Source organism: Microtus oregoni, unplaced genomic scaffold (genome assembly GCF_018167655.1).
Source record: "Microtus oregoni isolate MIOR12 unplaced genomic scaffold, Mior012 000002F_ref0000024, whole genome shotgun sequence".
NCBI classification, from domain to species: Eukaryota; Metazoa; Chordata; class Mammalia; order Rodentia; family Cricetidae; genus Microtus; species Microtus oregoni.
Window position 1 is genome coordinate 86,247,501 of NW_024543061.1, and position 18,666 is coordinate 86,266,166.

The 18,666-nt window shown below is 43.8% G+C and overlaps 1 protein-coding gene across 5 annotated transcripts in view; it reads right to left on the reverse strand.

Annotated features, from left to right (window-relative positions):
* Positions 1-502: 502 nt before the first annotated feature.
* Ints13 (integrator complex subunit 13) overlaps positions 503-18,666 on the reverse strand; it is a 38,306-nt gene continuing 20,142 nt past the window's right edge. Inside the window, exons 7-18 of one of the 5 annotated variants that reach the window (XM_041679989.1) lie at positions 16,966-17,094; positions 15,411-15,495; positions 10,245-10,331; positions 9,967-10,056; positions 8,229-8,407; positions 7,103-7,273; positions 6,681-6,835; positions 6,176-6,406; positions 4,416-4,555; positions 1,549-1,684; positions 942-1,028; positions 503-843 (exon numbers count right to left, since the gene is read on the reverse strand). In XM_041679989.1, the coding sequence (XP_041535923.1) occupies positions 804-843; positions 942-1,028; positions 1,549-1,684; positions 4,416-4,555; positions 6,176-6,406; positions 6,681-6,835; positions 7,103-7,273; positions 8,229-8,407; positions 9,967-10,056; positions 10,245-10,331; positions 15,411-15,495; positions 16,966-17,094 (1,530 nt within the window). In that variant the 3' untranslated portion in view covers positions 503-803. Of the gene's footprint in view, positions 844-941; positions 1,029-1,548; positions 1,685-4,415; positions 4,556-6,175; positions 6,407-6,680; positions 6,836-7,102; positions 7,274-8,228; positions 8,408-9,966; positions 10,075-10,244; positions 10,332-15,410; positions 15,496-16,965; positions 17,095-18,666 lie in introns of all 5 variants that reach the window. The other 4 variants (XM_041679973.1, XM_041679966.1, XM_041679981.1 and 1 more) reach the window with 4 other exon arrangements.

The following is an 18,666-nucleotide window of genomic DNA, read 5'->3' on the forward strand; positions in this document are numbered from 1 at the left end:
CCCGCTTCCTATCACTACACATCTAAACTGAGTGTTAGATCTAGATGCATTACAGAATCTTCAGAGATATGATTTAGGCAAGGCTCAGGTTTGTTTTTGTTTTTTCCCCAGCAAATACAAATTATTTTAACTAAAAAGTAATTCTGGACTGTGTCTGCATGGTGCTGAAACCTAGACTATATTTGGGTAACCTTATCTTGAAAAACAAAACAAAACAAAAAAATTAGAAGAAATGTAGCATTGTACCAAATTGATAAATGTAAAGTAACACAAACTACTTGAAAATTCTGGCTTAAATGGATAGCAGACAAAGTGTTACAAATAAAACCAAGCCAGTCGTCTGTCCTGGAAAAGTACCCACTACACATCATGCAGACAGATAAGATCCCATATTAAATACTACAAAGCTAACCTAAATTCTGACTGAGTTTTATAAATTCTTATTAGAACTGAAAGAGTAATATATTTTTTCTAAAGCAACAGTCCAATACTTTGCATTTCATATAGTTTAATAGTTTTATTTGGCAAAGAGATGCCTAAGAAGTTTTTTAAAAAACATTTTCAGAGGGAACACCTTTTACCATAAAATAAATTGTGATTTGGGAGGACAAATTTCAAATGTATATATTTTGACTCTGCCAATCATAGAATTAGTACAAAAAAGATATTTTGTTGAAATTCTTTAAAAATGTAAAAACCAGTCCAGGCAACATGGCTATACAATCTTGCTGTAAAAGTACTTATATCAAATTCTGCCCAAAATATTTTTGCAATATACTAAATTTAGTTCCTCAAGTCACTCTTCACTGACGGCTGGCTTTTCCATTTTCTGTCGTCTCCATCCTGAAAAGTTTAGAAAAGGAAAATGAGATGGTAAATTAAAACATTTACTAAAAATCCGTACTTTTACCTACTTTAGCCCATTGGAACTAAAGTCTAACCTATTCACACCAGGAGAATGTGAGCACTTTAAGAAAGGGATTGAAGTTCGGGGTCCTCCAGTCCCTCCAGTCAGTCCAGCCTCCTCACTGCACGCGCACATGAGAGAAAGCAGAGCCTGTGAAGATCAGGGAGCCTCCCTAAGGCCCTCCCTATGCCACCCTCCCTAAGGCTTCCCTAAGGCCCTCCTACACCACCCCCCTCTCCAAGCACAGAGAAGGGAGGTCTCCTCCATTTAGTCAAAGAGTTCTATAAAAGAAATTCCTTTACCAATAAATGGTAGGAGGATTTCTTCTTAAAACAACTGATTAAATAATCACGTCTGATATTTATTCTACTCTAACACTGTAACATTACATAGATTCAGTGTGTGACTCTCCTGAAACAATGCTATAAGCAACAGTTTTGTAATTATAATCAATAAACCAGGCCTTTTAAGAGCATCAAGGGTCTAACAGGTTAGTCTCTTTCTCCTTAGAGGCTCATAAAAGCAGTTTAAAAAAACAAAAACAAAAAACAAAAACAAAAAAAATTGCTTCCCACAAGCAAGCAGTTTTCATTTCAGGACTAACAATCAACAAAGCAGTTTCCACAGGAAATTACACAAACCCATTTTCCTCCTTAAGGTGTTGATACAACTCAGCTCTGTTATTGACAGAGTTCAGACGTCCAGCAAACTCCTGGTGCTTTCTGGAATTGGCAGTGTTGATTCTGTTACTCCACAAGGATAATAAGGACACTGGCCCTGGTGTAAGAGCAAAAAGAAGAGAAAAAAGGAAATATAACAAACTTAACCCTCACTTCCGCTGTTCACTTTAGACTACTCAGGCACTGTACCAGGCCAGGAAAGCTGAACAGAGCTTCAAGAAATGCACAGGGCACTTAGAAGAACCAGCAGCAAGGGCAGTGTGCTCACCAGCCACACAACTGTCTTCTTCAGAGTAGATCAAACAGGTATAAGGAAAGCTGCTGATCACAGGAGACACAATGGTTTAAGTCGTAGAATGAAAGACATGAAGGTGGGAGGGGGACATATGGGTGGAGAGGGAAGCAGGAACTGGGGGTGAGTATGACTCAGATACACTTCATACATGTACAAATTACCTAAATTTCTCATTCTGATCCACAGCGGTGCAGCTGACATGTGAGGTGTATGATTACCAGTAGGCACTGATTTAAATCACACCATTTCTAACTCTGGCAATGGCCTGAGGAGCAGATATAGCAGATGTAGGCAGGTTTCTTTCCCACCATCTGGTTCCCAAATAACCATATAGAAACTTACTAATTATAAATGCTGGGTCAACAGCTCAGGCTTGTTACTAGCTAACTTTTACATTTTAAATTAACTCATGTTTATTATCTATGCTCTGCCATGTGACTCGGTACCTTTTCTCAGTATGCCAAGTTCATCTTCTCTCCGCATCTCCTCGCGATTCTGAGACTAATCTAAATCGAATGGGAGCAGTTCCTGCAGTGATGGTCTACAGTTCAGAATACTGCAGCTCTTCTGTTTTCCGGTTTCTTCTCTTTATATATCAAAGCTTATTCTAGTCTAAACTGTGTTAACAAGCAGCCCCAATATGTTATACATAATATATATAAAACTATATTAACATATATAAAGTATATATGTTAATAAGAAACTCCAAGAAACATACCCCACATTGGGTGCCATAAGTACGTGGACTTTTCTTTCCCATCATTCAGTTTTCAAATAACCACACAGAAATTTATTATTAATTAGAAATGCTTGGCCAATAGCTCAGGCTGACTCACACTTGAATCTACATTTCTTCATTTACGTGCCGCCACATGCTCATCACTCCCTTCTCCACACGCTCATCACTCCCTTCTCCACACGCTCATCACTCCCTTCTCCACACGCTCATCACTCCCTTCTCCACACGCTCATCACTCCCTTCTCCACACGCTCATCACTCCCTTCTCCACACGCTCATCACTCCCTTCTCCACACGCTCATCACTCCCTTCTCCACACGCTCATCACTCCCTTCTCCACACGCTCATCACTCCCTTCTCCACACGCTCATCACTCCCTTCTCCACACGCTCATCACTCCCTTCTCCACACGCTCATCACTCCCTTCTCCACACGCTCATCACTCCCTTCTCCACACGCTCATCACTCCCTTCTCCACACGCTCATCACTCCCTTCTCCACACGCTCATCACTCCCTTCTCCACACGCTCATCACTCCCTTCTCCACACGCTCATCACTTCCTTCTCCACACGCTCATCACTCCCTTCTCCACACGCTCTGCTTCCTCTCCATCCGACTGGTGACTCCACCCTTCCTCTTCCCAGTGCACTCAGTCTGGCTCTCAACCTAAGCTCTTCCTGCCTAGCTATTGGCCAGTTAGCTCTTTATTAAACCTATAGAGCAACACTGTTTCACAGTGTACGAAAGGATTATTCACAGCAGACACCAGAAGATCACCTCAAGGTGACCCCCAATTCCCCAACTGCAAGGAGATTAGGGAAGTGAAGCATCACTGTGTCCCTATGTACTGACAGAGCGCTAAGGTGCAAACCTTCCTGCCTGCTCCCAGGATGACCAGCCAACAGCAAGTGAGGCCGCCCTGCTCTTGCTGTCCAGGAATCACACAGGCACAAGGCACCAGACAGTCTGATGATTTCCCACGTACTGAGCCCAGGTGACCTTCAAGGACACTAAGGCCCAGACTGACATCAGGAACTTGAGTTCAAGCTCCATCTTTTAGACCTAGAATTACTTCAAGAAGAAAATAAGCTTCTCAGCTTGTAAATAAGATTAAAGGTTTTATGGTAAAATTATGATTTAGAACAATATCTTCATATAAGTTTGGTCAGGTCACATCTTAATTTACTGCTAAATGAGTGTCCCTGCATTCTTCCCTGGACAGCAAGGCTGGGAGGGGAGAACAGCACAGATCTTCTTTCTCACATGTAGAATCTAGACTTCTATGTGTTTGTACATATGTGGAAGAGGGTGACTGAGGAGAAGAGGGGATTGTTGAGCGGTGAGCAGGGACAAGACAGTGTTGTATGTGGAGGGGAACTGTGAGCAACACCACGATGCATGTGATGAAGATGTCAGAAGAAAACCAACGCCTTTGTGCATTAACTGAAGATGAGTACCGAGGAAGGGGCACGGAGGAGAGTCTGTCTCTGTAAGCAGCACCAGGCAGTTCCAGAACACAGCAAATGTAAGCTTCTAGTCTGTAATTTCTTCAGTACAGACTTTACAAAAAGCACTTTTCTTTTCAAAGCGTTCATTACAGAGTATAGTGCAACTATTTTTCTTTTCTTCTTTTTTTAATGTTGAAAAATGTCTTTAGTTTCAAGGCTGTGAACAGAATCTCCTGTCTGATGTCTGGACACCAGGAGCTCTTTCTCACAGACACAGTGTGATGTAATACTGCACAAAACAAGAGCTTTGTTGGAAACTGTCTTGGCTCCCAGGGCCGTCCTTACCTTTAGACTTTTCCATGTGTGGCGTCTCATCTATTTCAACAAGGGGTTTTTTGTTTGGAGGCTCTGGGGAGTCAGGTGAGTCCTTTATAACCTCTGCTTCAGCCAACTCTTCTTTCCCGCGTTCTAAAATCCCTTTCAACCTTGCAGAGTGACAGATGAGGAAGCCGAGTTTAATTTACAAGTCTATAAGTGGCCCAGTGAGCACACGTCTGTGTATATCAGTTTTCAAAAACATTTGCTCTCACAAAAGAATCTAAAAGTCATATAAAAGAATTTAATGAGTTCAACACAACTTTACTTCCCTTTATAGCAGGAACAGCTCAGAGATTAGCCAGATAAAAGGGAAACTTAAGCTAATAGTTAGAAATGATGTAACACCCAGAGGACATTTCACATGTCTTCTTAAAAATTAAGAAAAAAATCAATTCAAATTACAAGAAGATTATGATCTTATTGTCATGTGTGGTGTGGCCTATGTAATGGGGAATGTATAAAGGTTTCATAACTGGGGAGCCTTACTCTAAAGTTTTTTCTTGAGATAAAGTCTCACTATGTAGCCCTGGCTGGCCTGAAACTCATTGCATAGACTGAGCTGACCTGAAACTCACAAATACCCACTTGCCTCTTTTTCCCAAGTGTTGGGATTAAAGGCCCTACTCTAAGCTTTTATTAGGCTTCTTCAGTAAGAGAAATACTTCTCATTTTTGCACAAGGCCATACTGAAGGTTAGTTGAGGCTAAAGTAGTTCTTTCTTTTTCTTATAGTGGGCAGGAAAAAGTGCACTTCTTAAACTGCTGAGAAACGAAGTGCTCTAGCTACCTAGAAATGAACAGGGTTTCCAGACTACTGTCAGTGATTCCTACACTGGGAAGGTGTAGGTGAAGGTGGTCGGTGTGGAAACATGCACGTGAGAGCAGAGATCTGTTGTGAATTAGTAAGTGGGAGTGCAGAGGCTATCTGTTACACAGCTGTGTGTGTTTGTAATTTCCTATTAGGAAATGTTCTGCAGTTTTTAGGGATATATCCCAATATCCACTTACCTAGCTATCTTGCTTGATTTGTAGCACGAGGTAGAAGGTGATACATTTACAATATTTGCTAACTTAAAATGGGGGGGGGGGGCAATACATGCACAATGGCATACGTGTGAAGTCAGAGGACACCATGCAAGAGTCAGCTCTCTCATCATGTCGGTCCCAGGGATCCAACTCAGGTAGTCAAGTATGGCCTCAGGAGCTTTTACTCCATGGGCCATCTTGCTGGCCCACATTTTAACATTTTATTACTTTTGGTAGTTTTTATAAATTCAAACTTTAAGGTCACTAAGGGGAAAAAGTGTGCTATTCAGGAATGATGTCAGAATTAGGACTGCATGCTCATCTGCTCCAAAGGGCAGCCTGCATCTAACTCATGTAAGATAGTGCCTTCCACACTTGGCTGTGATCACTGAAGCGTGGCCTGTCTCTAACATAAGGGAGAATGTTCGTTTAGGATGGGAGCTTGTGACAAACGCCTGGCAAACCACTCACTGACTGAACATAAAATTATGTTTTTGAAATTTTACAATATTCAAAGAGCATATTGGCATCAAATGTCATCATCATCATCATCAACTAGTTAGGAAAAATTAGGAGTTTTGCACCGTTTTAGGTAAAGAAAGGCTGTAACTAACAGTGCAGTTACAGAACGAACAGGCATGGATGGAGTGGATGTGCTACGGGAAAGCACAGGCAAAGGCGCCTGCCAAGGGAACAAGTCACCTGTCTGAGTCTGGCCGGGGTTTCTCTGGCCCATGCTCCTTCACGGCTTGCTCTGACTTGTCCTCCCTGTCTTCCCTCTTCCTCCCTCGCTTCTTCCGCTCTTCTTCTTCCGGGGGTTTGCTCCGACATGCCATCAGACACTCCAAGACTCTTTGATGCTTCTCTGAGTTGCTGACATGAGCTCTGACAAGGGTCTCTAATTCATTCCACATGATACGGTACTGTTCATCTCTGCAGTAAAGGGCAAACGCAGTCTCAGAAATGCTCCTTATGTCTAAACATCCAAACTCTCAGTGCTGCTGACCCCACTTGCTATGATAAAGGAACCAGAAGCAGAGATGTATTTCTTTCCCTTCACTGCATGGTGAATAGCGGAACTCAAGTCACACCTACACAGAGCATACACGTACATCCCCTCTGATAATTTACACCTGGAGAATGATCTTACAAAGTAACATCCGTGAAGTAAACATGACGTGTGCAGAAGTAAAGAAAACAGCACTACCTTTTAGGGCCCTTTCCTCTGGTACCCACTGTAGAAATAGGAAGAGGGTCGTTTTTCCTTTCCATATCGACCAAGTTGTATATAGTTTTCTGACAGTTTAACACGTCTTCTTCTGTCAAAGACTCTTTCACAATAACACTGGCTAATGGAACGACCTGTTAGGTTAAAACATGAAAGGAAAGAAAGAAGAGAAAAAGGAAATCTGTCTTGAAAAACAAGCATCAAAGCATTAAGGACGAAGTTGGTTTCAAGCTGACTTTAACGACGGTCACAAGGAGGACCCATAACTGCTGCTCTGTCCTCATCACTAATTCTTCAGTCGCAACAAACTCAAAGTGGCACCAATTACAAATGCTTAAATATTTTCTCCAAACATCTTTATAAATACACACTAACCCAGAAATAAAGTAAACGGGACTCACCGCTTGCATGTTGAAAATGGTGGTCTGTGAGATAATCATGGGCCAGTAACGGGTGTGCTTTTCTAACTGGTCCTTTGCACGCTCCAGTGGGATCTCTAGACTCGCATCCATTTTATATCTGGGGTCTAGAAAAGGAGTTAACCTGTTTTCCCTCATAAATTCACCAAAATCCTAATGATAACCAGATAAGACACAATTAGAAACTAGTCTAGAGTTGCAGCATGGGTTACATCTGACAGTCACTTCCCTCATGGCCTCTGTCCCGTGACTGTCGGCAAAGCCCCTCCTCTAACTGTGGTCCCGCCTCACTGCAAGCCCCGCCCCCTCTCCAAGCCAAAACCTATCAACACTTACACAAAGAAAATGAAGCACGCCCCACTCCATTCCTATGATTTAACCGCTTTCTTTCAGACCGATCTGCTTATGAAAAAGCTGCCTGACAGAGCCTGAACAACGGTTTTTGAATGATGGAGTCTTAGCTTTTTGTTTGTTTGGTTTTTAGATGTTTGTTACGGTCTCAGTTTTCTATAATGAATACTAATTGTTTTCAGCCCCTTAAAAATAATTACCCAAAAGTCTAATAAAATAATTAAAGTATATAATAGTTGGTAGTTTATCACGTGTACATATATACATAAATCCACATTTAAGTTCCAAACAATCTCAAAAAAGTAGCCCTGAAATATCAATACACGCAAAAGAAAGCACTAGTCTGTTCCTCTCTGACTCTGGTGTTTTAGGACCCAGACACTTCCCAGTCACTGAATGCATCACAAGGCAGAGAAGACACAGTGATGTCGGTTATGGAAACAACAACCAGCTCCATTGAGACCGCTGTTCCCCATAACCTTAACATACAACAAGAACTCTTGCTAAATGACTCAAAACAAACACACAGATAGTGAGGTTTATACCAGGGCTGGACAGATGTCCAGTGGCTGCTCTTGCCGAGGGCTCAGGTTAGATTCTCAGCACCCACTCAGTGACTAACAACTGTCTCTAACTCCAGTTCCAGAGAGCAGAACACCCTCTTCTAGCCTCCAAAGGAACCAGGCATGCACACAGTGCACAAACATACATACAGGCAAAACCCACACATAAAGTAAACATTTTTTAAAAGTCTCACTGTAATCCGGTAGTCTGTAACTCTTCCTCCACAGCCTTCACTAATCGAAGGCGGATCTTCTAGAATGGATCGAGAGCTGCTAAGGACATGCAAAAAGATCTCCCCTCCATGGCTGCTAAGCATGTGACTGATGACTTTGGAACCTGACTTTCGTGGCTGTTCCAACAACACAGATCGACCTGTCAGAAGCAAGATCAAGCTGTGGGTAACAAACTCAAACAGCTCCTATTTTAGCCAGCAAGGCTAAGCTGGTGCATCTATACTCCCTTAACACCTAGCTTCTCTAGTTTACACGTTATAAGGCTAGTTTCCCAAACAGTTCTAATGGCATGTTTGCATGCTTTACTCAATTTCAAGGTCACATAAAAACCTCCTTGTCGACATTTAAGGTGAAAACTAAGCAACCGAGAAAACCTCAGGCTATGAATGCTACACAGCATTTGAGGAAAGGCACAGTCTCAATCCCCTTCCACAGTGCTGCCTTGCTAGCTAAAGCCTCAGGTTATGAATGCTATACAGCATTTGAAGGAGGCACAGTCTCAATCCCCTTCCACAGTACCTCAGGTTATGAATGCTACAGCATTTGAGGAAAGGCACAGTCTCAATCCCCTTCCACAGTACCTCAGGTTATGAATGCTACAGCATTTGAGGGAAGGCACAGTCTCAATCCCCTTCCACAGTACCTCAGGCTATAAATGCTACAGTATTTGAGGGAAAGCACAGTCTCAATCCCCTTCCACAGTACCTCAGGCTATGAATGCTACAGTATTTGAGGGAAGGCACAGTCTCAATCCCCTTCCACAGTACTGCCCTGCTAGCACAGTTCTGAGTTCCTACTTCACTTACCAAATGCTAGGGAATTTGGATTTTACATATTCTGATAATCAAACTGTATTTTTTAGAGGGAGGGAGGTTCAAGACAGAGTTTCTCTGTGTATCTCTGGCTGTCCTGGAACTCACTCTGTAGACCAGGGTGGCCTTGAACTCACAGAGATCCTCCTGCCTCTGCCTCCCTGAGTGCTGGGATTAAAGGTGTGCGCCTGCCAGCTTCAAACTGTATTTAAGATAACAATGAATGGGGCTGGAGAGATGGCTCAGTGGTTAAGAGCATTACCTGCTCTTCCAAAGGTCCTGAGTTCAATTCCCAGCAACCACATGGTGGCTCACAACCATCTGTAAAGAGGTCTGGCGCCCTCTTCTGGCCTTCAGGCATACAGACAGAATATTGTATACATAATAAATAAATAAAAAAAAAAGATAACAATGAATAAAAAACTTACAAAATGACAGATTTTTAAAATCAATAGTTCCAAAATTATTATTACATGAAGAGATTTAAAATTTTAAATTTAGAAGATGAAAGTCAGTAATCGAGATGTAAATTACGTAAGTAAAACAAGCCATAAACTTCATGTCTGGCTAGGAATCACAGTGGCGAGACACTGAAAACAGCTACAGTGAGGGGGAGCACACACACACACTGTTCAGGCCAAGATGGAGGTGTACTAGTCCAGTTTCCAAAAAAATGTCAAGTCAGACTTTAAAGATCAAAATTTTAATAAAAATTCTCAAAACTATGCCGGACAAAACTCAGATATAACAACAGCCTGGAAGTCAGGAAGAAAGTCATTTCCGACCCTCAGACCGGCTGCTAACGGCGGTTCCCAACCGTGTGAGTGCACATGATGTGCAGCGGCACTGACGACTCCACCTAAGTCGCGGATTAGATGATAATTACCATTGAGGAGGAAATTCGTGAGGCAGGAAGAAGGTCTACTGTTTACATCTACAGGTGAGATGCGATACGCTCCAGTGCAATAGTGTAATTCTGAAACAAAAGAAAACACTGATTTGAAGGAATATAATGAAATGTCCTACAGTTAAAAAAAATTTTGCTTATTGAGTCTCTAATCAATGAAAAATAAAAATTCAAACAGAAATTCATGACCCAACATCACACTTCAAAGACCTCTGGTGTCGGGCAATCCTCCCGCTCTCCCAGGGCTGTCTACTCACCAATGCTGTTGGTCCTGGGAGTGCACCACTTCAGGGTCACGGTCTCCTTGAACGGGCCTTCTCTGCTGCCGCCCGAGTGGGTGTCACCTTCAGAAAGTTCACAGAAACACTAACTTTACTAAAGAGGTCACCAACTTCAAAATGATGGTTATTTAAGTTTTCAAAGAAAGCTCAAGCTCTGGAAGAGACAAGAGCTCTGTAAGAACACTCTTTTTACAAAAACAAAGAAGACAAACTAGAGGATAGATATAAACTATGATCAATATCAGTAAGTAATTTCCCTTCAAATGGTTCATTTTATTTTTCCATTCACTAATTTAATTAAGTCAGGGTGCTGCTTTAATAGCAACCTAATAATACAGGTTTTACAGACCTCAAACATCCTAACAGTCTCTCCATGCCCATCCCAATAAATGATGAAGTACAGCCAGTACTCAGAAGGTTAGCAGTCTAACATGGACAGCCAAACCCTAGTGTGCTGCTTCACAGCAGCAGGAAGGCTCTGGGAGTGAGAGTGTACGAGGGCAGTCACACCCTGCCCTCATGGAGCCTGCAGTGCCATGGAGCAGATGTCAACCAGAGAGTAAATAAACGTGAGACTACTAAGTGACAACGTGCTGCAGAAGACACGATATGGGGCCTCCAACAGAGAGCTCTGATCTAGTCTAGCTGCAGAAGACACCATATGGGGCCTCCAACAGAGAGCTCTGATCTAGTCTAGCTGCAGAAGACACCATATGGGGCCTCCAACAGAGAGCTCTGATCTAGTCTAGCTGCAGAAGACACCATATGGGGCCTCCAACAGAGAGTTCTGATCCATTCTAGCTGCAGAAGACACCATATGGGGCCTCCAACAGAGAGCTCTGATCTAGTCTAGCTGCAGAAGACACCATATGGGGCCTCCAACAGAGAGCGCTGATCTAGTCTAGCTGCAGAAGACACGATATGGGGCCTCCAACAGAGAGCGCTGATCTAGTCTAAGGCAATGGAAAAGCCTCCTTTAGATACAAAGACTGGCTTACGTTCTCAGAGGATGGTGAAGAAATACAGACATGGAGGGAAAGCATTCAGGCAAGGGAACAGCAGATGTCAGGACTGTGTGGCAGCAGTGCAGCAGAGAGGACAGTCAAGCAATGTGGTCTGTTAGACAGCACAGCCGTGAGAACGTGGTGGATTACATTCTCAGTTTACCCTCTTCCTCAGGATGCTAGCTGAGAAAATATTGGGCTTCATTCAAAAGTGGTTAATGGCAGACAAGATAAAGATTATGGTTGTATTTGAGAGACACAAGACGAAATCAAGAATGATAAATTTGATTTAAAAAAGTGTCAGAAACACAGAGATTGTGGAAGTGATCAATCAATGACTGTACATCCTGAGACCCACGCCACAAGAGTGGGCTCTCCCCTGACACCGCCTGGAGCTCCAGGACCCAGAGGCTGGATGGCCCAGAGACCCAGGATAGAACCAAACAGGACTGGAATAAAAACAAAATGTCAATGTAATGATGCCTAATGATACTCTGCTGTTCTCACAGACTGGTGCCTAGCCCAGCAGTTGTCAGAGAGGCTTCATACAGCAACAGGGGGAAACAGAGGCAGAGACCCACTGTCAAACATTAGGTCAAGCTTGGGGAATCCTGCTGAAGAGAGGAAGGATTGTAGGACCCAAACGAGTCAAGGACACCATAAGAAAACCCACAAATCAATCAACCTGGGTTCACAGGGGCTCACAGAGACTGAACCGACAGCCAGGGAGCCTGCATGGGATCGACCTAGGTCCTCTGCCTATATGTTGCAGTTGTGTAGCTTGGTCTTCTTCTGGGACTCCTAACAGTAGGAACAGGGCTATTTCTCTTTTGCTGGCTTTTGGGACCTAACTCTTTATACTGGGTCACCTTGTCCAGCCTTACTACAAGGTAAGGTGCTTAGTCTTACTGCAAATGGATATGCTGTGTTTTGGTGATATCCATGGGAAGTCTGCCCTTTTCTGAACAGAAACAGAGGAGTGGATGGGGGAAGGGATGGCAGAGGGGTGGTAGAGGGAGGGATTGAGAGACAAAGAAGAGAGAGAGAGAAAGGGAAACAGCCATGGGGATGCAAAATCAAATAAATAAGTAGACGAGGCATCTCTAACGGAAATGCACAAACAGCTGGCCCGTCCCAGAGCTCACCCAGTGCTCGGAGAGCGCTGACCCGAGGCAGGAGAGCATACAGACACGGAGCTAAATTATGAGCCTTCCACTAACTGAGATCCCGCTCAGTCCTCCTCAGTGAGGCTTACCTAACTTCCTGGTCATAACCACACACAGCCTCTGCGTGCTACAGGAGAACTCTACAGAGGTATGAAGGTTTTACACACGTGTGTAATGTATGGGACCCACCTGCCTCTGCCCCCAACTGTGGCTCTACAGGTGTCTCCTGGGTGTTGGAGACTGACCTTGGGTTCCTCTGCTTTCACAGCAAGTGCTCTACCCACCGAGCATCTCCACAGACAAGAAATACTTTCACAGTCAAGGCTATTTTATGAAATCTTCTGATTTAAAAAAGAAAAATCTTAAAAACTAGAATCATCTCATGGGTTCCTAGCACTCTCCATGACAACGTCTCTACACTCCCTTACTAAATATCAGCACATACATTTATCACAGTCGTCCTCCAGCTAGTGATTCAGCCAGAGAACCATCGTCCCTGCGGCTCACAATTATGGACACACAACACGCTCAACACCAATCATATCATTCTAGCGGTCAATCTACAGAGAACCTCAGGAACCTATATGGTCTTCAGACCTTAACAGACCTTAAAATGTCACTCATTTTAGGAGCAAGTGGATGATTACGATTCATGCTGCAACAGCATCCGCGTCTTTAAACAGACAGTGAGGCGCGCGTGCGCGCACACACACACACAGCTGCTGTGGGGACAGAGCTCTCTCTCAGACAGTGAAGCGCACACACACACACACACACAGCTGCTGTGGGGACAGAGCTCTCTCTCAGACAGTGAAGCGCGCACACACACACACACACACACACACACAGCTGCTGTGGGGACAGAGCTCTCTCTCAGACAGTGAAGCGCACACACACACACACACACAGCTGCTGTGGGGACAGAGCTCTCTCTCAGACAGTGAAGCGCGCACACACACACACACACACACACACACACAGCTGCTGTGGGGACAGAGCTCTCTCTCAGACAGTGAAGCGCGCACACACACACACACACACACAGCTGCTGTGGGGACAGAGCTCTCTCTCAGACAGTGAAGCGCACACACACACACACACACACACACAGCTGCTGTGGGGACAGAGCTCTCTCTCAGACAGTGAAGCGCGCACACACACACACACACACACACACAGCTGCTGTGGGGACAGAGCTCTCTCTCAGACAGTGAAGCGCACACACACACACACACACACAGCTGCTGTGGGGACAGAGCTCTCTCTCAGACAGTGAAGCGCGCGCACACACACACACACACACACACACAGCTGCTGTGGGGACAGAGCTCTCTCTCAGACAGTGAAGCGCACACACACACGCACACACACACACACACAAACACACGGGCACACACAGCTGCTGTGGGGACAGAGCTCTCTCTCAGACAGTGAAGCGCACACACACACACGCGCACACACAGCTGCTGTGGGGACAGAGCTCTCTCTCAGACAGTGAAGCGCACACACACACACACACACACAGCTGCTGTGGGGACAGAGCTCTCTCTCAGACAGTGAAGCGCGCGCGCACACACACACACACACACACACACAGCTGCTGTGGGGACAGAGCTCTCTCTCAGACAGTGAAGCGCACACACACACGCACACACACACACAAACACACGCGCACACACAGCTGCTGTGGGGACAGAGCTCTCTCTCAGACAGTGAAGCGCACACACACACACGCGCACACACAGCTGCTGTGGGGACAGAGCTCTTTCTCAGACAGTGAAGCGCACACACACACACACACACAGCTGCTGTGGGGACAGAGCTCTCTCTCAGACAGTGAAGCGCGCGCGCACACACACACACACGCGCGCACACAGCTGCTGTGGGGACAGAGCTCTCTCTCAGACAGTGAAGCACACACACACACACACGCGCACACACAGCTGCTATGGGGACAGAGCTCTCTCTCAGACAGTGAAGCGCACACACACACACACACACACACACAGCTGCTGTGGGGACACAGCTCTCTCTCAGACAGTGAAGCGCACACACACACACATACACACACACACACACAGCTGCTGTGGGGACACAGCTCTCTGAAGCGCTCCCCTCCGACCTAAGGCATGAGGGCACAGTGATGGAAACGGAAGTAAACTTTCATCTTTCATCAGAGTATCAGTTCCTGGACACTGCCCTAGCTCACTTTCTGTTGTGTGATAAACACCACAGGCAAAAACAACCTGGAGGAGTAAAGGCCTTACTTCAGCTCCTAAGGTAGAGTCCAGCTTCACGGGAAGCCAAAGCAGGAACTTGTCAGAATTTGAAGGAGGAACTGAAGAAGAGGCCACGAAGACACGGTTTCCCCAGCCTGCTGAGCTACCTTTCTCAAAACCCCACACCACCTGCCAAAGGCTGGCTCTGCTCACAGTGGGCTGGGCCCTCCTACATCAATTCGAATTAAGAAAATGCCCCCCAACCACGCTGTGGAGTTTGAATGGAATTGGCCCTCATAAGCTCAAGGAGGTGTGGACTTGTTAAGGTAGGCATGACACTGTTAAAGGAAGTGGGTCACCATGAGGTGGGCTTTGAGGTGCCCCACACTCAAGCTATGTCACTTCGGTTCATTTCCTGCTGCCTGTGGATCACGATGTAGGACTCTCACTCCTCCAGCACCACATCTGCCTGCATGCCACCAGGTCCTGCCATGACTTAAGTCACCACATGGAATGTTTCCTTCTATCGACAGCTGCCATGGTCATGATGATTCTTCACAGTAACAGAAACTCTAAGACACATGCTCACAGGCCAATCTGATGAAGGAAATTTTTCCAGCTGAGATTCCGTCCTCCCAGGTGGCTCTAATTGTGTCAAGTGGACAAGAACTACGATGGGGACACTGCAGAGGAGTTGGACAGAGATGAAGTCAGTCTGTGTACATGGCCGGAACAATGGGTCAGGCCTCTTACCACTTCTGAGGAAATCTACATGTGCGTCTTTGTGGTGAAGTAGCTCCACGTCATAGTTGGCGGATGTGTTGGCATGCTGCTCTTCCTTGAAGCAAAGTTTAAGACATTTTAATTACCTGGGTTTGTTTATAAAAAATAACGAAATAAATTACTTTGCTTTTTCTTAAAGTGAGGTCAAATCCATTCTGCCACAGTCAGCTAAATAAGAGGATGGTTGGCGCAGTCATTTATTTAAAGATGCAACAGTTTCCAACTCCACTGTACAACTATGAGCTGAGCAGACACCGGGTAATGACTTTCTCATGCCAGAATCAACACAAATGACTCTTCTAGAAATGTTGAATTTAACTACAAATATATATATTTTCTTGCCAATAGTTTTTATACACAAATATATTTATGTAAGTTGAACTTAAAATAGTTGTTAAAAACAGGCGACAGCATCTTTAAATACTTGCAGTGAGTTAACAGACACCAATTATTTAAAGTAGTAAACACTAACTAATAAACAAGCTTAGCAGTTTGTTTCTGGCATTATCTATTAACAGAGACTAGGGGCAAGTGTCAGGTCCAACAAGCAGGTCGCCTGCTGCCTTCCCAGCACGTCTTATAACTCAGTTATGAGCATGGGTTGTTATACTATTTCACTTGTTCAAGGCCTCTCAGCAAAGCCATTCTCAAGGGTCTCCTAGAACTCCCAGTAAAGAACCAGCCAATGAAGTTGGGAGGACATGAAATTGTTCATGCAATTTAGTACCCATGGGAGAGAGGCAAAGTAACTGAAAACAAGGCTGGGGTACCGTGATTCACATCTGTGATCCCAGTATTGCAGAGCTCGAGGCAGGAGGATCACTTTTCAAGTCAGTATGGACTATAAAGTAAAACCCTGTCTCAAAAATAAGAAGCAAAAAAGAAAAAACTGAAACAGGACTCCAAGAAAGTCACCGTGAGACTTTAGGTCAGAGTAGTTACGGACGGATTCAATAGTAACGACTCATTTACCCCCGACTGCGGGTCAGGCGTGTTGCTGGTCCTGACAACTGAACGATAATATGAACAGAGAGCGACAGAGTCCTGAGAAAATCCACGGCTGAAACTATATTCACATCCATGGCTCCTTACCAGGAGAGTGTTAATCACCCTGGAGCCCGAGCTACCCTTCCTTAGTCAGACATCTTCACATTTGGGTGTAAGAATGAAAGCACAGGAAGTAAAAAGATCCACTCAAACAAACAAAGTAAAATCTAATAACACAGCTCTCAGGAAAAGAATCACAGAGAAATAATTTAAGATATATAGTTTGATAAAAATAATAAGAACATAGTTCTTAAAAATCTCAGGTGACATGTTCTTATTAGAAATAGTAACAATATAACATTTGTTCTGTGATCCTTTCTTTTGATTCTCAGGATTTACTGACCTGTTCAAAGACACTGAATGTGGGCTAGCAAAACAAAATATGACATAGGGAGAAAAAGTAAAGGTTCAATTAAAGTGAATAAGGAATGTCAAGCAAATAATCAAAAAGCACAGACGCACTCTCAGAACTGCCTACCTTCATAGGAATGTTTGTGATGGTCGTTGAAGCCAAGTCAAAATGTTGCTGTACTAGAACATTCAACTTGGTGGCCAGATGCCGTCCAGCTCGGACACTGTGGACTTCACTGGTCAAAACCGGGGACAACTGCAGGAAAATACCCAAGAAAGGTAACCCATAAGCCATTACTTCACAACAGCCTCATGCGGAATATTTTACTATAGACCATTATGTATTGAGTGGCTTTTTAAATGTGTGTGTGTGGTGGGGGGAGAGGAATGTAGAAGTTAGCCAGGATAACTATTTCATCAATGAAGTTTCTTCTGTACCATGTATAATCCATTTACTATACTATGTGAGCCATTGGTACACAATACAGACTGTCATCGTCCTCTTCAAACCTAGACTGGAAGCATGTACTAAATAAATATGTATTGATATTTTATAATTTCTTATTATCAATATGCAAATAAGACTTGAAATCACATAGAGATACTATAAGAAAAACAATTCACTTTATAGAGGACAACACTGCAGATAAAAATTAAGAAGCATCAGGCGGTGGTGACGCACGCCTTTAATCCCAGCACTTGGGAGGCAGAGGCAGGCAGATCTCAGTGAGTCCAAGGCCAGTCTGGTCTGGCCTACAAAGTGAGCTTCAGCAGAGCCAGGGCTGTCACACAGAGAAACTCTGTCTCAAAAAGCCAAAAAAAAAAAAAGAGGAGGAGGAGGAGGAGGAGGAGAAGGAGGAGGAGGAGGAACATGGAAATCACGGCAAACATTACCAGTGTGAGGTCAGGTAGTAAAAGTGTAGAGAACTAACGCAGGGTGTAGTAATGCACTCCTTTAACCCCGACACCCACAGAGAAACTCTCTCTTAAAAAAAAAAGTAAACCGTTAGGGAATAATATTTTCAGGTACATGACTTGTTTACACTGCATTTGCTCGTTCATTTGTTTAACTCTGTGAAGCTGTGCTACTGTGCCTGTCTAAAACACCTGATGTTCCTAATAAAGAGATGAACGGCCAATAGCAAGGCAGGAGCAAGGACAGGCGGGGCTGGCAGACAGCATAAACAGAAGGAGCAAGGAGCAAGAACATGGAGAGGAGGGCATGAGCTACACAGCAAGTTTCAGAGAAAAGAAGTAAAGAAGGGAATACAGAATTAAGAAAGACAAAAGCCCAGCGGCAAAAGGTAGCTGGGATAATTTAAGAAAAGCTGGCAAGAAACAAGCCAAGCTAAGGCTGGGCATTTAAAACTAAGAATAAGCCTCTGTGTGTGATTTATTTGGAAGCTCGGTGGTGGGCACCTCAAAAAGCCAAAAGAGTAAAAACTTCATACAACAGTAAACTAACAAAATTTTATTATTTCAGGGCAATAATAATTAATTTTAGTTACCAAAAAGGAAAACCAACCTACTGTCTCGTTAAAAAAAAGCATAAAATAATCAGGAAACTACCTAAAATATGATAGAGACAACTTGAAAGTATCACTTAAATAATTCATAGACTAAAGTAATAGTGAACAAGGTTAAATTAAAAATACAAAATAAAACATTAGCACATACTATTACATAAATGGAAAATTTACATTTCTAAATACAGACTACCAATAAAGATGCGATGTGACTATACTTATTAACCTACAAAATTATTTTTTCATTTAAAATTTCTCTATTTTTTTTAAAGTAAAAGTTAGAAAGTAGGTTTTCCCTGAAC